The 17063-nt window shown below is 46.0% G+C and overlaps 1 protein-coding gene across 1 annotated transcript in view; it reads right to left on the bottom strand.

Moving 5' to 3' along the window:
• The window catches only part of LOC120841136, an 86401-nt gene extending 81540 nt beyond the window's left edge, over positions 1 to 4861 (bottom strand). Inside the window, exon 1 of the mRNA XM_040211964.2 lies at positions 4801 to 4861. Within this exon, the coding sequence (XP_040067898.2) occupies positions 4801 to 4861 (61 nt within the window). The remainder of the gene's footprint in view (positions 1 to 4800) is intronic.
• Positions 4862 to 17063: the final 12202 nt, after the last annotated feature.

Here is a 17063-nt window from a genome sequence, read left to right as displayed (position 1 = left end):
TAAAGTATACAATTCCATTATTTGAACCTTTCGCAACTATGCTATCAGCGATTTCTTGAGGGGCAAAGGATAAGAGCTGCTTTAAAAAACATTAAAGGGCTTTCCTTTTTTTTTTTTTTTTGATGATGAGAACCTGTGTTTAGTAGTCACGAACTATGTCATGGGGTCTTTCGAAGACGTACTGTGTCTAGCGAAAACGTCTCGTTTTTTGGGCGGATGGAAACAGCCGCTCCGGAATTATTGAACCAGAACAGAGAAGCTCTTTTCATGTTAACTCCACCTATAAATCCCAATAAATATTTTAAGTGTACACAGACACTATGCGTCCACCTCATCGTCATTTTTAATCTTCAAAAACTTAAACGTGGCCCTCTGTTTTTTTTGTTTTGTTTTTTCTTTTATATTAGCTGTGACAGATTGCCCTCAGATGCTCCCATCACTACTTTTTAAAATGGCAGTCAAGGAATCATGCTCATTTCAACAATAACAAAATGTGTACTGTAAAGTGTGGGACACATTCTCTGTCTCCCTTACTTGCTTTAGTGTATTCCACTCTAATCCCAGGGTTTATTATTATGTTCAGTATGCCCCTTCTCGCCCGCACTGTAAGAATTTCGGTCCCAGTCTCCCATGTTCTTTACCGGCGCCGCATTTCGCTTAATAGCACTTACGATTTTTGCTTCATGAACCATATCCGCCATTTGGTTTGCACTACTTTCTCTTCACGTACAAGATTAAAAGCGGCAATGAAACTTAGTTTTATTTTGCGGGAATCACAAACAACGCCTCCTGAGTTTCTTGTTGTGACAAGCCTGCCACAAATCTCTCGCTAAGCGCTCTTATAAAACAAACTCTCAAATTGCAAATTGACCAAACTCTTGAGGTTCGAAATTACGTTTTCCAGCAATTCATGATCTGACCGACACTGTTGGTTCATCTTCCAGCGTAATATTTTTATGAGTTGTACATTCGACCTCCGATAACTGTTAAAACGTAGCTAACTTTTTTTTATGTTTATGCCATTTGCAACGAGGGACTTCTCGAACCAATCAATGTAGGCATAAATATATTTGGAATTCCTCTTTAAACAGAAGTACCGTCCCTACGGGCCACATTTCTATTTACTTATATTCTAACTACGTCGAGAAGTCAAGGAAACCACAGCATATGCTGTTTCATGGCTGTCGTTCAAATTGTGACTCTTCTAGTTGATCGCTGTGGGTTCTTGGTTTAACACCGTAGTAGGCGTGAACAAGGACCCCGTTCCAACGCCAAGTTCTGATGACGTCTGATGGCAGGCGACATGTTTTTCTCGTCACTAATATTACGTCGTTACATCATAAATGAGAGAAGCAACAGGCTTTTCCAGGTGAGGGGCTCAGTATTCAATAAATGGTGTGTGTCGGAGCGGAGGTCTAAGTTGGACACTCGGCGAGAAACTTGGCGAGAGCTCCGACCGCCACGATTGGCTATCGCCGTACATCCATTCGCCAGCGCCAAGGTCAAACGCGGCGTTGGATGATAGCGATGGTCGATTATTTCGCCGACCTTCTCGCCGACTGCCCTACTCAGAGCCCGGGTCACGGGCTATGGCAACGTGGACGCTTTGAGCTCAACTCAACGCCGCATGCTGGCATGCCGTCTCGAAAGGTGAGTAAGAAAATATATTAATACTAAAATATGCATTATTGCCAGTGGGCAAAAAGGTTCTTTCTAGGTGACGTCCTTCATATGCAGAGACTTCATGTGAATATGCAAATAGAACCAGCAAACAACATTAAAATAAATCAGTCAGTACATTCACATCATGCTGCCAATATTTTTTTTTACACAAATCAAATTAGTTGCACAATATGTACTTGGCCCTTCCTGAATGTGAGCCCCCCTATTTTGCAGTGAGCGGCAAACACTACCTTTGGGAACGATAGCGCTGTAAAAATAACTTCTTTATATTGCGTAATTATTTTCATAAAAGTAACTAAGCCTACCGATTGGTTGTTCAAAGAACTGACTATTAAAAAAAAAGGCGATTTCTCCTAGACAAAAGCACGAACACTGTATTCGTCGTTTGTGCACTCGAAATGCCTAAACTTGATTTGAGTGTGTTATAAAAATACAAAACAATGCCTCAATACAAAAAAGTTGCACCAGAAGCAACGTTTACCATTCATTTCTCTTTTAAATATAAACTTAAATGCAATAAATTTAATCAAGTCTGTAAGACAAGCGTGCGTGCTTTACATATGAAAAAATTACGGCGTTGAAAGTTGTCATTCTTATTCATGTAGCACTCAAAATTGCATCAGCGCGCAATCGGAAAATTTCTAGTTCCATCCCCTCTCAGACGCCATCTTTTCCCACGAGAACAAGGAAATGTCTTGCGAAAGTAAGGTCTGTCCCGCTGTGTGGACCTGTTTTGCTATCTCGCATAAAAATTAAACTAAACATGAAATATAGACATGACACCCCTTTGGCTCTCCTTATCTGAACACACACTCCAGTCCTAAGCTTTCAATTTGCGATTGGGGTCACCGTTTACGGTTGAGGTGAAGACCAGTGTGGGTAGGATTGTATAGATAACAAAGGTTGACCTTGAGTCGTCGGCGGTCGGTGGTTAGGTTGTGGGTATATAAGACATTGAGAAAATAAACGCAGTAACTGAGTTTGAGACGTTTGTTTCCCCTGTCTTTCTTCTTCGACAAAGTTTTCCTGTTTTTACCACAGTCTCGGGTTTTCTACGTCATGATCAACACTCCAGTTGTTCTTAGTAACGATAAATGTTTTAGACAGAATATTCCAGCTAAAAAAAATATGATTGCACTCAAACCTTCTTGCTCATCATTACTAACACATATTCTCCATCTTCGCAAAAGCAGCTCTCTACCAATTTAATGCAGATCGCAAGTTCATCTGCTTCTTGCACAGGAGTTACGATGATGTCAGCACGCCAAGCTCTAATTAGCTCATTGAAAGCGATATTGGGTAAACGTCAAGGCATCTAGCATTGACGTCTACCTACTTACCTTCCAATCAAAGCCAATCGGAACTCGGCGTCATTATGACGTCACCGAAACCTCTGCGCAAGAAGTAGACGACTTGTTTACCGCATTATGTTTTTACAACATCCTCAGGAGAGGAGCATAACATCTTAATTGGATATTACTCGAACGGATATGTTCTTACGTTTTGTGTGCCATCGGCAGACGAGGCGCGTACACAAGCACACTAATAGCCAGTTCGTTTCACGGCACTCGTGCCCACGCGTGCCCACTCGCAGCGTGGAGCGGGTTCGTTTAGGCCGTCGCTCCACGAGTGGTTGCAATCTCTGAGTTTGTTTCAGCACCGACACCCCACGCGTGCATGCACTCGCTTCACCGAGAAAATCGAACGTGCGCCAAGGTGCAATCCCGCCATGCCTCGCTTCGGCAAGGAACGGTGGAGATGACGAGGGTTTGTCTGCTACGATGTTTCATTCGTACAGCGGAACCGAAATGAAAAAAATTGATTTTCTGATAAAAATCGTGTCCTTCGGGCAACGGAATCAAACGCGAGCTTGAATTGTGAGCGTCTGATATTTCACGAAGGAAGCAAATGACAACCCATGCTTTATTTGCAAGTTTTTAGTCGCTCAGTTGCCGTACAGACGCTGAAATATACCAGTGCGTAATGACACGCTCAGAACAAACGCATCAGCGGCCCCCAAGATGTTTATCACCATCCGTGTGCGGGTGAAAATTTTAACAATTGCCGACAAAACTCCCCAGCAGAAACCTGTGACTGCCCAACAAGCATCAGAGAAAGCTAAAATAGTGTCTTTACCCGAGCCTTGGGCAACATCACCATGTTTAATGTTTACCACGTCAGCTGTCTTTACCCGTCGTACTTTGAGAAAGCTCTAGTTCTCGACACCCTCAACTAGGCTAATATCTGATCCACCTGTAAGGACGATAGAAATCGAAAGTCCCACGAAACGTTTTGCTGAATCGGTATTCCAACACACTAGTTTTAAGCCGTACCCTTTTAGTGCTTCATGCATAATATCATGCTCAAACAGATCAATCTTCTGCTCGGGCAGGATCATCAGTTTTCTTCAGTGTAAACTGTTATAAGAATTGAAAGATCGCAACCACCTGCTTAGTAGGCAGCTGGTTGCGGAAATTTACGCCGTCTGTAAATATCTTTACGACAGCCGAGTTGCTTGAAGTCATCGCACAAATAAACTACGGGTTGCAGCGACCAACGTTTATAGATAAACATTGACAGCCAGTGCACTCTCGCATTCCCACCCATCCCTCCGAAAAGAAAGGCGCTAGTTTTGTTTTGAGGTCAGTAGCTTTTCTACAACATAAATGGCGGCAGCATCAGTCTTCTGCACTCAGTCCATTGTCGAGTTCGTTTGAGTCCAGTTCTCGGTGCGACACACTGCGAGTGCGATGCATTCTGGGAGAGAACTCGAATGCTGCCAGTGCGTGTGAAACGAACTTGCTATAATTGACGGCACGCAGCTGCGGTGGCGCTGCTGTAGGCCATGCGCATGCGCAGACGCTTCACTGTTGTTTCTGTTTCTCGTAGGGATTACGAAGATATGATGACCCCGACGAAACTTTCTTCAGCGTGATGACTTCATTCAAGTTTCGCCGCTGTGTAACAATTTTTCATAAATATTTAGCAGATATAATGTCGGTTTCAATGAGATGATTACAATATTCACTTGAGAAAAATCAGATTCCAAGGAAGATCTACGCCATGAAACATAGTATACGCATCAAAATTTGTCAGAAACTCTCCTCGTGTACTTACCAAAAATAAGCGCCAAGGGCATAAAGATGTCATAAAATCGATTTTTTGTCAATATGTCCATGTTGTGTTAAAACTTTGTAGAACAGCAGATGTACGTGACGCCTTAAATGCACTATATATGAACGGCTACGTGCTGACCAACAGGAGGCAACCCAACATAAGGCTCCTGGCGGTTACCGGTCTTATCCAAAGACCTCAGAATACTTCAGTGCTGGACGTTTCTAGTTCGGCACCAATATTTTGGTTTTGTTTATTTTCAACGCCTTTCCGAAAGCTATACCTGCGGCGTCATTTCTGTTGGCCTTGTCGAAGATACTGTATTGTTAAGCTACACAATTGTCATGAAAGGTCAAAAGTTGCGGCGCACGACATTATGGGCAGATGTTATTTCAACATCTCTACGCCTTAGCCTTTAGGTCTGGCTCACACATCTCTTTCGGTTGCGTCGCAGCAACCGAAATAAAAAAAAACGATCAAGCCACCGGGACAAGTGTTCGCCGTACATACCCTAGCAAGCGACGCAAGTGGCAGCTTCACGAAAGAATCGTGATTCATGAGCTACGGTTGTTTCTGTGTTTTGGTCGTTTCAGTCGTTTCGGCTGTTGTGAATGCAACTGTCGAAAATCTGCGAACCAGCCCACGCAGCACCTTTTTCTTACGTTTTCTTACGTTACGTATGAATACTATAATTATTCGTGTCTCCAATAGACCAATCTCATGGGCCAGATTGACTACGCCACCACTGCCGCGGTGCATCGAGGGAACTTTAGTCTTTTTGCGCGCGCGACAACCTTGTTAGACCTCTGCGCGTGTAGAGCACGAGACACCAAAAGACCTCTTGTGCACAGCCGTCTGCCTCACGCCGCCACCGAACGCTTAAAGGGGTCATGAAACAATTTTCCTACTTCTTCTTCCTTAGCTTTAACCCTCAACTCAAATGCGAATTGTGGAATCACGTCGTCGTGACATTCTTCGGCACCGGTGCGATGATTCCTAGCTTCCACCGTGCTGTTTATGCACACCCTAGAACTTGTCATTCGCCAGTGACGATAAGTTCCGTCAGGGCACTCATTGGTCACGAACGCCAATCCGAATATTCCTCGACGGATTTATTGTTGACGAGTGCATACGTCCGAGTGAGGCATTCTCGTGTCCAATGCGTGAGCTGGGCTCGGCTGACGTCAGGTTGGCACCGCTGACGCGCTTTGGGAACCGCGGATGTATCATAGTGAAAAGGCTGAGAGCTTTCGAAGAAAAGAAGGAACAAAATAGTCCGCTATGTTTTCAAATGTTCGTACCGAAAAGCTGGCTTTTAACTTTCTACCCTCTTCCTTTTGGCCAAATAAACGATATGCGATTAGTAAAGTGCCAATTTAAAATCCTTTATTCCAGCCCAAAATTTGTTTCATGGCCCCTTTAAGTGGGATTCAACCGCTCGTCACTCAATGGGCAAATTTCGCTAGACGCACCTGAGTTTCAGGAATGCACGATAGTATTCATTCTTTTGGAGGTTACTTATGATAACGTAATGAATGTTGTACGGCCCTTAACGATTTCTTTGGGAGCGCTGGAGATTTTCAATAAAATCCAGAAATATGACCGTTTGACTGTTTTTAGCGCGTCTGAGGCATTTTTGAAAATACAGTTATTTAGAAGACAAACGTTACAAAACGCTTGGCCGTACGCACTAGGCGTGCCTCTAATCTTAATTTTAAGACCATGAGGATAAAACATAATAGTGTGGTATTTGCGTATTTGTGTAAATAAAATCACCCTGTTAATTTTATTTCCAAGTTGTTAAACAAGATGGCTACTCCGTACTAAATGCCTCAAACCGGATATTTTCTTGATGTTGTTGCTGTTGTTTTTCTCTCGAGCTCGAATTCGACTGCGATGTCTCGTTGCTCGAGGATCGGTAGCACGTGTAGCGAAACCTCACGCTGTAAAGCTCGCTGATCGTGGATTCAATCCACCGCCTCTTCCCGTTTCAATCTGAATGAGCATCGTACCGGCGTGCTGTCATGTATCACTATTGCGTGATGCACGTTAAAGTCGTCAGACAAGCAGCGGTATACTGCACTGTCTTTCCTCTCCAACGAAGACACAAGATGCCCTCAGAGCTGAATAACTTACCGCTGTATAAACATAGACACAACAGAATTACAATTGATGGTCCGTTGGTCGGCTCTTTTTGAACGTTGCAAAAAAAGTGTAAATAGTCATAAGGAGACTCCTAGCGAAAGGCCTGATAAGGCTCTGAAGGCAAAACTTTTGTTGATTCTATTTTTTTGTATGTGCTATGTTAGCGCGCGTGGTCAAACGCTTGCATACGCTACCAATGTTGCTCGTAAGCATCCTAAGGTCGTGCAGGGTTGAACAGAAATATCCTAATATGTAGGGTGCCTCGATGTCCTTCTGCTTATGGTGAGGCCACCCTTTGTAGTACCCGATGCCGAGCGACAGCACACGCTCATGGGTAAAATAGCACAGTCACCGCCACAAACGCGTGCCGGGACACGCTCTTTCACGCGCTTCTGAACAAAAAGATAAAAATAAATGTGTGGGACAAAATGGCCAGATGTCTCCACCCTAAGCAAAGCGCACATGAAGGTACCTAGCTACTAATATGTATTTGGAAATTAAAAAAAAAATAGTTGAATGAGTTGCAAATTTGAAGGGTAAAATTGTAGTTGCGAACAACATTTATTTTATGAAACACTAGTTCAGATATTTTCATTCTCTGTAGACCTTGTTTGGTGGCTAGTCGATATAAAAAACGAAAAAGAAGCATGATTTCCATCATTTTGAACAATTACAATATATTTTCTTAACTAACAAACATGTGCTTAAACTGAGATGCAAGTTGAATTTTGACGTTAGCGTTTTAGCGCCTGAAACAATTTTTTTGTAAATTTAACACTTCCAGTTTTGCGGATTACTAAGAAAACCGACGGGCCATTCAATAGGTAGAAAATACGTTTCTACCTAAGGTGAGGCGTAGGTTTTTTTTTTTTTTTGTTTTTTTTTTTTTATCGCCTTTCTAATTTTTAGGCAAAATCGAATCACCTCTAAATAACTTTCGTGTCTTCATAAGTAACCTCGGGAGTTCACTATGCTATTGTCCGTTATGAACACCTCTTTCAACAGTGATCTTACTATGTCACGGTGGAATGAAGCGCTGCTACCTTACCTGCCTTAAAGCCCCTATATCCTGGGAAAAGTGGCGCCATTCATTGGCCGTGTTCCAAAGTTTACTTCATCCTACTCCAGGGTAAGTGTTTTGTACCTTGGCGTTCTAAAACCTATCAGCGTCCAGCGTTTTTCAATCTATGTTGTCACGTGACACGACCCGCCAAAGTAACACGGATCCATTTGGGTAAGATTTGGTATACAGCCATAGTTGTAGAAATGCTCGAGGCACGTGCCGCGCGCCCCTTCTGGGAAATTCATGGCGTCTGAAATCTAGCAAAGTGCTGGGCTTTGCCGCCATGATCTTCCCAAGGGCTACACGTTGTACGCGCCTCGTGCATCGACGAACATTGCGCTACTTTTGAAACATGAAGGGGCTCTAACCTGCCCGGAAACAAATTGGGGTCTGTCTATGTTTATACAGCCTAGAACATAGTCTGCCTCAACGGGCGACTTGTCTCCCAGTTGTAGGTGAGAAATTTAGCCAGTGCAGTACAACCGCTAGCCTGGGGTCTTTAACGTGCACCACGCTGTAGTGATACACGACCGCACGCCGGTACGATGCTCATTTAGATCGAAATGGGCAGGGGTGGGGATTGAACCCAGGAATCCCTGGGTCACTGTACCTGTGTTATACAGCGCGAGCTTTCGTTTCACGTGCTCCGATCTAATGTGCTTTAGCACACCCGGCCACCGATCCTTTTTCTTTTCTTTATTGCACTTGGCCACCCCGATTCCTCTTTATCTGCCTATACTAAAGCCCTTCGATGTGCTTGCGTTTGACTTGCAAGTGGCGTCAAATGAGCCAGTGCACGAGGCCCGTGTTTCAAGCGGCCCTTGGAAGCAAATGACGGACCAGCACTTAAATGAGCGGCCCTTGGAAGCGAAAGGCAGCGGAGCACCCGCTCCTCGCACGTGTCTTTCGCGTTTCCACAACAATTAAGGGTTGGCGGCAGGCACGCAGCCAGAGGGGGGAGGGGGGGGAGGTCCCATGACTTCGAAATCTTCTATTTTGCTGGGACCTCATCTCCCCCTCCCCCTCAGACAGCATTTTGTCATAAGGTGCCCCGCCCACCCCCCCCCCCCCCCTAATTCGAAACAAAATCTTGGCTACGTGCCTGGTTGCCGGTACTTGTAAGCGTGAATTTCATCATATGAATTTAGTCTGCACTGGCCGGCAGCGCCTTCAACTTATGGAATTTACGAGGATAACTCGAGTGCGACATGGCTTTGTGTATGGGAGTGAAAGTGTCCTTTCTCGCCATACCCGTCGCCAATCTTGTCAGCTGCTGTGCACTTGGCGCGCGATTGTGGATGAGTACTAGAGCCGCGCCACTTGCTTGGACAGAGAACTCCTTGGTACAGTTCACGTGTGGGAAACGGTTGCTTCTTGTTGCTTTTGACTGGACGCGCAGAAGTGTGAACCTCTGAGCTATGCTTAGGGTCTGCACCCTGTTCCCCAATACTGCTGTGGGCGCCGCCATCTGCCGATCGTCATGATTCAAAAGTGCGACTTCCTCGGCATTTGATTCTGTGTTAGGTAGCTTATGTAATATTCCTTTCCTCTGTCGCGAAGCATTTAAACATCTGTGGAGGACGTAAAAGCGTTTCCCGTGATTTCAGATATTTTTTTAGATAACTGGCAGCCATGATTTTTAGTCACAATATGGACAAGTGTCTTTACCCTGAAGCATAGCTTTTTTAGTGGCACTAGGGAAGATTATGGCGGAACGGCGCAGCGCTGAGCTAGATTTTAGACGCCATGTTCTTCTGTATATAGCGCTACTAAATCAGCTACGCTTCAGATAACGATACTTGTTCATATTGTGGCATAAAATCATAATTGCCAGTTATCTGAAGATTTATCTGAAATCACAGGAAACGCTTTTCCGTCCTCCACAAATGTTTAAACAGTTCGCGACACAGCAAAGAAATATTATATGAGCTTCCTAACACCGAATCTAATGCTGAGGAAGTCGCACTTTTGAATCCTGACGATCGGCAGTTGCGTCTGCTCTGCACAAGCACCAAAATGTTGGCGCCCACAACAATGTCGGTGAACAGAGTGTCGATACTTTAAGCGCAGCTCATTTAGTAGCTCTAGTTCTTCCCAGAAGTGGCGCGCGGCACGTGTCTCCAGCATTTCCACAAAAATGATTGGCGCCGCTTTTCCCACGATAGATGGGCTTTACTCCACACATCCTGGGAGCGGGTTTGCAAGCCAGTATTCAGACGAAGAGCAGGCCGATAGAGGACATAGGAAGTGCAAAACTGCCACTTTATTTCTTTTTTGTTTTCTAGCCTTAAAGTAATCTCTAAAAATAACCTTTTTTTTTTTTCTTGCAAAACAACGTTTGCGTGCCAAGTGTGGTGGTCCAAACGGCCGCAACGCTGCACCTGTGCTCTCGATAATTTTCGAACGTGGATGGAATTTCGAATTCATTTGGAAATCAGAGCTTATTCTACGTTTTGTTAGCCACTGTAATCTACGAATGTACTGGCTCGTATCTCGCGCCGCCTGTTGACCGCTTCCTGCAGCGGCGGACGCAGGCCGAAGAAGATCTAGCTCGAGATCGGCGGCGAACAGCCCGTGGCCCGAGCCCACCTCGAGCGCCCGACCTGCATGCGCAGCTGCGAACATGCAACTTGTTTGTTCCGCAAAAATTCTGCGCCATTTATGAGGAAAAGGGTACAAATAAATAACGGTGGAATCCACCTTAATCAGATCGGCTTATATAGCTTCGTTCGATTTGCCTGCTCCTCTTGCACCGGTGAAGAAGAGTGTAGAACAGTGTACTTCCGGTATTTAAGTGCACCGCCCTACATTCTTCTGCACTAATGCAAGAGGTGCAGGTAAATCGAACGAAGTTACTGCCGCGTGCCAAGTTATCTATTTGAGCTGGTAGCTACGCTAAATATGAAGCACAGATGTGACGATGACTCTGAGCGTAAAGGCTGGTTCCCACTGTCCCCTTTTGTTAGCTACGCTAAATATGAAGCACAGATGTGACGATGACTCTCAGCGTAAAGGCTGGTTCCCACTGTCCCGTTTCGTTAACCTACGTTACGTTACGAAAGCTTGCATGCGCTTACGCCACAAGCCAGCGAGACATGTTTGTTTCATATTAAACGTGGCTACCAGTTCAAGGAGGTAAACTTGCACATGATATCGGAGTCTCCAATGTTCCGTTGACTTATACGTACCGTAAATAACTTCTGGAAAAAACGGTGCTCGGTGAACTAGCTTTTAAGGGGGTCGTGAAACGATAAGGGGTTGGAATTTTCATGAACTTACTGAGGCGTACTGGCCTCTGTCTGGCCCAAGCATACTCGCACGGGCCATCACTGATTCCGAAGTTTGTTGGTCGCAGTGAAATTGTGAGGGTAAGAGGAAACATTTTTTTTCAGTCTTGCCACCCGTCTGACGACAGTCGAGCGCGGCTCATGGATTGGACACGACAACTGCGTGAGCACTCGACTTGGCTCGTAACCGTCAATGCCTCGGCGGACACTCGGGTAGTGGCTCGTGTCCAACCACTGCAGTGATGAGAATTGCCGAACTCTAACAATGCCTGGAGCTCAGCATGCGTTTTCTACCTTGCGGACCCCAGCGCGTGGCTGTGATTAGCGTTGGGTGCATAAAATAAGCACCAGGCACCATGGCCGCTTATTCTGGCTTCGAGTGGCGGGGGGGGGGGGGGGGGGGGGGGGGAGTGTTGCTCATATTTCTCAAATTTATTTGCCAACTGCCATGGCTTACAAAAGAACGAAGACAAGTTTATTCGGTTATTTACGATATGGGGTGATTCTGAGTAGCATTTAGCGAAAGCAGAAAAATCGTTTCGTTTCCCCTTTAAACAATAAAGATAGGAAGCTTCTGAAGGCAACATGACACCACCAGAGGTGAAGCCGAGGGAGATTTCCGGTTGGTAGTGAGTCGCCCCCAACGATAACCAAAAACGAAGAAAAGCAAAAGACGCTATTGGACGGAAATGACACGCTTGGGCAGCCTTGGGTGTCTTCCCATTGACCCCGGCCTCCACATTCGATCGGCTTCGCTTGGGACTTTCTCGCTTGGCTGCCTTGAGCCGACACGTCGCCGCCTCTTCTTCCTATCTCCATGCCGACGTGAGCTTTGGTAACGTAACGCAATATCAGAAAACCAGGCTGTGGGAACCAGCCTTTATGCATATCGCAAAGAAATTTCATATAGACGCCTTGCACATCGCCAGATTACAGCGGACATTGCTGACCTTCTTTTGTGTTACCGAGATACTGACCTACTGAAATGGGCCTTGACGAGTCTTCGCAAAGGCCAAAGCTAGAAAGAACACAATAGAATTTCAAACGGCAATAACGAGGCCTGCTATAATAATGATGAGGGGATGTAAACAAAATAAGAGGAAACAAATATTAGATGGCAAATTGCTTGGCAGATCTGTTGCATACATGAAGAGTTCTAGCGTCACGCGACATCAGGCCACGTGACGCCAATTTCCACGCTAAACTTAGCGGGGAAACTGTACTTGTTTATAGGTCATGCGACACGAAGTCATGTGACATCAATTTTCGCGCAAAATTCAGCGGGAACTGAATTATTGTCGAGGTCACGGGACGCCAATGGACCTTTTCCACATACCGACGGCACCAGGCGGTGGCTGCACGAACTAAAAATTGAGGAAGTGACGCTGTGCTACCAATCGATAATGGGAGCTACGCTACCAGTTTCTTCGATCTCTGAGCTGCGGCGCGTGCCCAACGCGACTTGAAAGAGGGGCATCCGTGGCGTCCACCTAAACGTCGTGTTTTTCTTTCCATTCACTTTATTTTTATTGTGTAACACAATTATATATATGCGGCAATTACGTGTTCTAGTCACTGACCCACAGCTTCCTTCCGAATTTCCTCGATTTTTTGTGCCGACTTCCGCCGCTTGGCATCGGGCGCTCGCGCGTGCGCAGAACGCTTCTTGGAAAAGGTCCATTTTCCCGGCAAACTGAATTTGTGTGTAGGTCATGTGACGTCCATTTTTCCGCAAAATCTAGTGGGGAAACTAAATTTATGTATAAGTCACGTGACGTCAATTCTTATACTAAATTTAGCGCGAAAACTGAATTTCTGTATAGGTCGCGTCACACGACGTCGTTTGATGACATTTTTTTTCGGCTAAATTAAGCGGGGAAACTGAATTGCTGTTGAGATCATGTGATGTCAACTTTCCCTGTAACCCAAGCGGGGAAACTGAAGTGATATAACGTTATAGGCCACGGCTTCACGAAGTCCAGCTTCACGAAATCCGGAGCATCGAAATCAAAGGCATTTCACGTTAAAATTAAAGGTCAGTGAAAGGCGGCGTTCAAGCACAGCTGCTGCAAAGCGTATACGTATACTGGCATTGTTGAAATTGTGTCTCTTTGTACTCTTCTAAATTTAGACTGGTGATAACAGGAAGCTGAATAGGTTCTCGGAGGCAAAAATAACTTGCTAGCCTAGAGATAAATTTTACCACAGTGTTATTATAATGTACGCTAAATGTTAAACTGGCGCTAGTGTCTATCCGACTTCCGGGATCCAAATTGAAGCAGACAGCAAGCAGCCTACTTTTGCGGTACTCCTGTGCATTACTATAGGAAAACGCGCGTGCATTTCATCTCTTTGACGGAAAACAACATGGATAACTTCTGCTATTTGGGCTGTACTGAATAGTATGTACTATTGGGGAAAAATGAAATGCGAACAGAGGAGCACGTGGCTCGCGGTACAGACTGCACCGCCTGAAAGTGCGCCTAGGGGCGAGGCCGTGTGGCCTAGAGCCACTAAAGCTTATATAGTGGCACTAGTGTGGCCTACTCCCATGTGTATACGTCCCTCGCTCGGCGCTCCCCAAGCTTCTGCATTGCACCGAAGCTTGGGAAGCGCGAGGCGCGAGGAAGCCAGCGCGCGCTCTAGCTGCTACTAGCGGCGAGTTTCTCGCGCCGCACACGTCGAGCGAACAAAGATAGCGATGATTAGTGTCATTAATCAGCTACGCTTCAGAGTAAGGACACTTAGTCATATTGTGTTTCAAAATCATGGTTGCCAGTTATCTGAAGCTTTATCTGAAATCACAGGAAGCGCTTTTCCGTCCTCCACAAATGTGTAAACAGTTGGCAACAGAGCAAAGCAATATTACATGACCTTCGTAACACCGAATCTAATGCTGAGGAAGTCGCACTTTTGAATCATGACGATCGGCAGTTGCGTCTGCTCTGCATACGATCCAAAATGGAGGCGCCCACAACAATATCGGTGGACGGAGTGCCGATACTCTAAGCGCAGCTCATTTAGTGGTTCTAGCGATGATTAAGCGGTGATAGCTATCAGCGCACCGAGAGGCGCAATACCGAAGCTTGGGAAGCGCTGAGCGAGGGGCGTATGCACATGGGACTAGGCCACACAGCCTCGCCCCTACGCGCACTTCCAGGCGGCGCAGCCTGTACCGCGAGTCACGGGCTCCTCTGTTCGCATTTCATTTTTCCCCGATAGTGCCTTTATTAGCCTTCTAGAAGCGTAATTCGTTTAGTTACAGAATGTTTCTTCATCGGTGAGTGGTGTTAAACTTCGCTATATTTTAGGTCCAAACCTGTGTTCCACAAAATGTGTGTAAACACGAGCGACAAATATGAGAAAAATAACAATCGAAAGGACTGTAGAGGGCGTTCAAGGTTAGCCATCATTCTGGTGACGCTTATATATTGCTAATATACCATTCCGGTCACATATGCAAAAATGGACCCGTGTAGTGCATCTTTACGAGCGGTTAAACGCATTCAAAACGTAAAAATAAAGTCCCCGGGCTATCAAAGGCGTTTCTTTTTATTATTTCCTGCGCCGGGCAGCTTTTATCGGGCACCAGTTTTCTGGCTTCTTCTTATTTTTAAATATTTTGAGCTTGCCGATTATGTTTTGAACGCTTCGTACATGAACGATCAGAGAGAATAATGCAATGCCTAATGATAGCAAATTGAACCATATTAACTTGGTCTTCACTTTATTCTGATCGTCTATACCTGCACAGGGAGTTACTGATCCAGTGTTACTGTGTAGTTCTTGCCGTCTCTCTTGATTTTCCAAATGACTTTCGTTCGCTTGGTACGCATATCCCCGTAGAAAAAAGCGCCGACGCCGTGCTCGCACTAATAGTGCCCGACAGTGCACATAAATGAATATATGAGGCTGTTTTATGACTATGTTTCATGACATAAATTTGACAGAAAAATGCTCCAGCTCTCCAATATTTTCATTTGCGTAATTGAGAAATGTTCTGAAATATTTACTATACGTTATAATTATTTGTAATATTTACTATAATAATCAAACGCATGGAAAAATGCATTGCCGGAAGTCAATTTTCGACTGGTTGCTCTAAGCTTCAATAGACCGATCTCACAGCCAGTTTCATTACGCCATTGCTGCCGCTATGCATCGTGGGATCTGTAGTGTTTCTGCACGCCCGACAACCTCGCTGAGGGTGTGTGCGTGTAGAGAACGAGGTGGGCACGAAGTGTGTCGCGCACTGGAGCCTGCCTCATATGAACTATTCAGTTATGGCGGCGTGACGCATGCCTGGAACGCTTATGCTGCATTCACGCTGCATGGTGTTCGAATCGCAACCGCTATGCGGATCCGTTCGTTTTCATAATCCAAATGCGCGTGAAACGCGAACGCGGTTCAACCGTCAATGTCAATCAGGCATTATTGAGATAAGTCTATTTGTAACCAAAGTGCTAGATGAATTTGGGGTTTATAAACAAGTACCGCCAAAATGGTGCATGCTGGGACGTATTTAAACAAAAAATGGCGGAGCGTCGCCACCAATCTAGTTCGTCGCCGCAGCGTGACGCTGGCATCTACAATAGACCAGTGGGAGCGTGCTCGCCAACGGCGGCACGTCACCGGCAGCCACAGCAGACTAATAAGAGAGTGCGCGTCCAGATGTGGGATGCGCCATGAGCCAAAAAAATGGCGACGCGTTGCCTGCATCCCATAGAACCGTTCGCGGCTCGATCAAACGATGGCGGTGCTTAGATAAATCAGGATATTCAGCACTTTGTTTGAAAAAGCCCAGCTGAACCTCTAGTGTTCATTAACTTTTAAGAGATCCCCAGGTGGTCGAAATTAATTCTCAGTCCTCCGCTGGGGCGTGCCAGATGCCCGTCGTAGGATTGGCACGTAAAACTCTCAAATTTGACTTTATAAACTTTTTTTAAATTCTACTGTATTGTTATCCAGTGAATTGGAATACGTCAAGCATTTGACCCAAACGCATGACTAAACGCAAGAACAAAAAAAAAAATGTGCCGAACAGAAATTCGGTACCATGCCACTTGTTCATGACGCTGGTGGCACCGGTACCCTGCGCCTGGTGCCATCGGGCGGCGCACAATGGCACCACTCGTAGAAGTGTGTGCTGCATGAGCAGGCGGAGTACGAGGCGCTCTCGTGTCGTGCGCACTGCACGCCACGCCCCTTCGAGCAGAAATGCACCGGTATCCTGACTACAGCGCCACTTTTTCGTCATGAAGTGACGGCACGTGGAACTACCCAAGAATGCGCAGCGTTCGGTACACCTACCACCATAGTGAAGTTATGCCCAGAGCCATAGCCTCCTCTATATTAACAAAGCCTGGCAGTTCGACGACGGAGTCATAGAGTGCCCGGTAGCAAATTTGGAGCGCGAGAACCTGGTAGCATAGAGCATCAAGGAGCCGTTTCTCGGGGAATCTGGACGTCAGCGGCGAGGACCCGAAACACACTTTCGGCCCTCGCGTCACGCCGTAGCGTCTCGCAGCAGCGGCAAGACGCTGCGTTTCGGCGTCTTGCCGCAGCGGGGAGCCAGTCACGTGGCTCTCCTCTCACCCGTTGTCTGCCGCTCCACCTTTTCCATTTCGGCGGCCGCTTCCCGTGGCGCTCTGCCAGGCTTTATCAGTATATTGGATGCTATGCCACAGCTTTAAACTGCCCTGCGCGTGCCGCTCGGGGAGAAACGGGTGCAGCTGCATGCTTGCGCAATTTGTCTTCTCGCAGACGCTGTG

This window comes from Ixodes scapularis, unplaced genomic scaffold, assembly GCF_016920785.2.
Source record: "Ixodes scapularis isolate PalLabHiFi unplaced genomic scaffold, ASM1692078v2 PGA_scaffold0__279_contigs__length_252992795, whole genome shotgun sequence".
In the NCBI taxonomy this organism is placed as follows: Eukaryota; Metazoa; Arthropoda; class Arachnida; order Ixodida; family Ixodidae; genus Ixodes; species Ixodes scapularis.
Note: the sequence above shows the minus strand (reverse complement) of the source record. Positions and strands in the feature narration are given on the sequence as shown.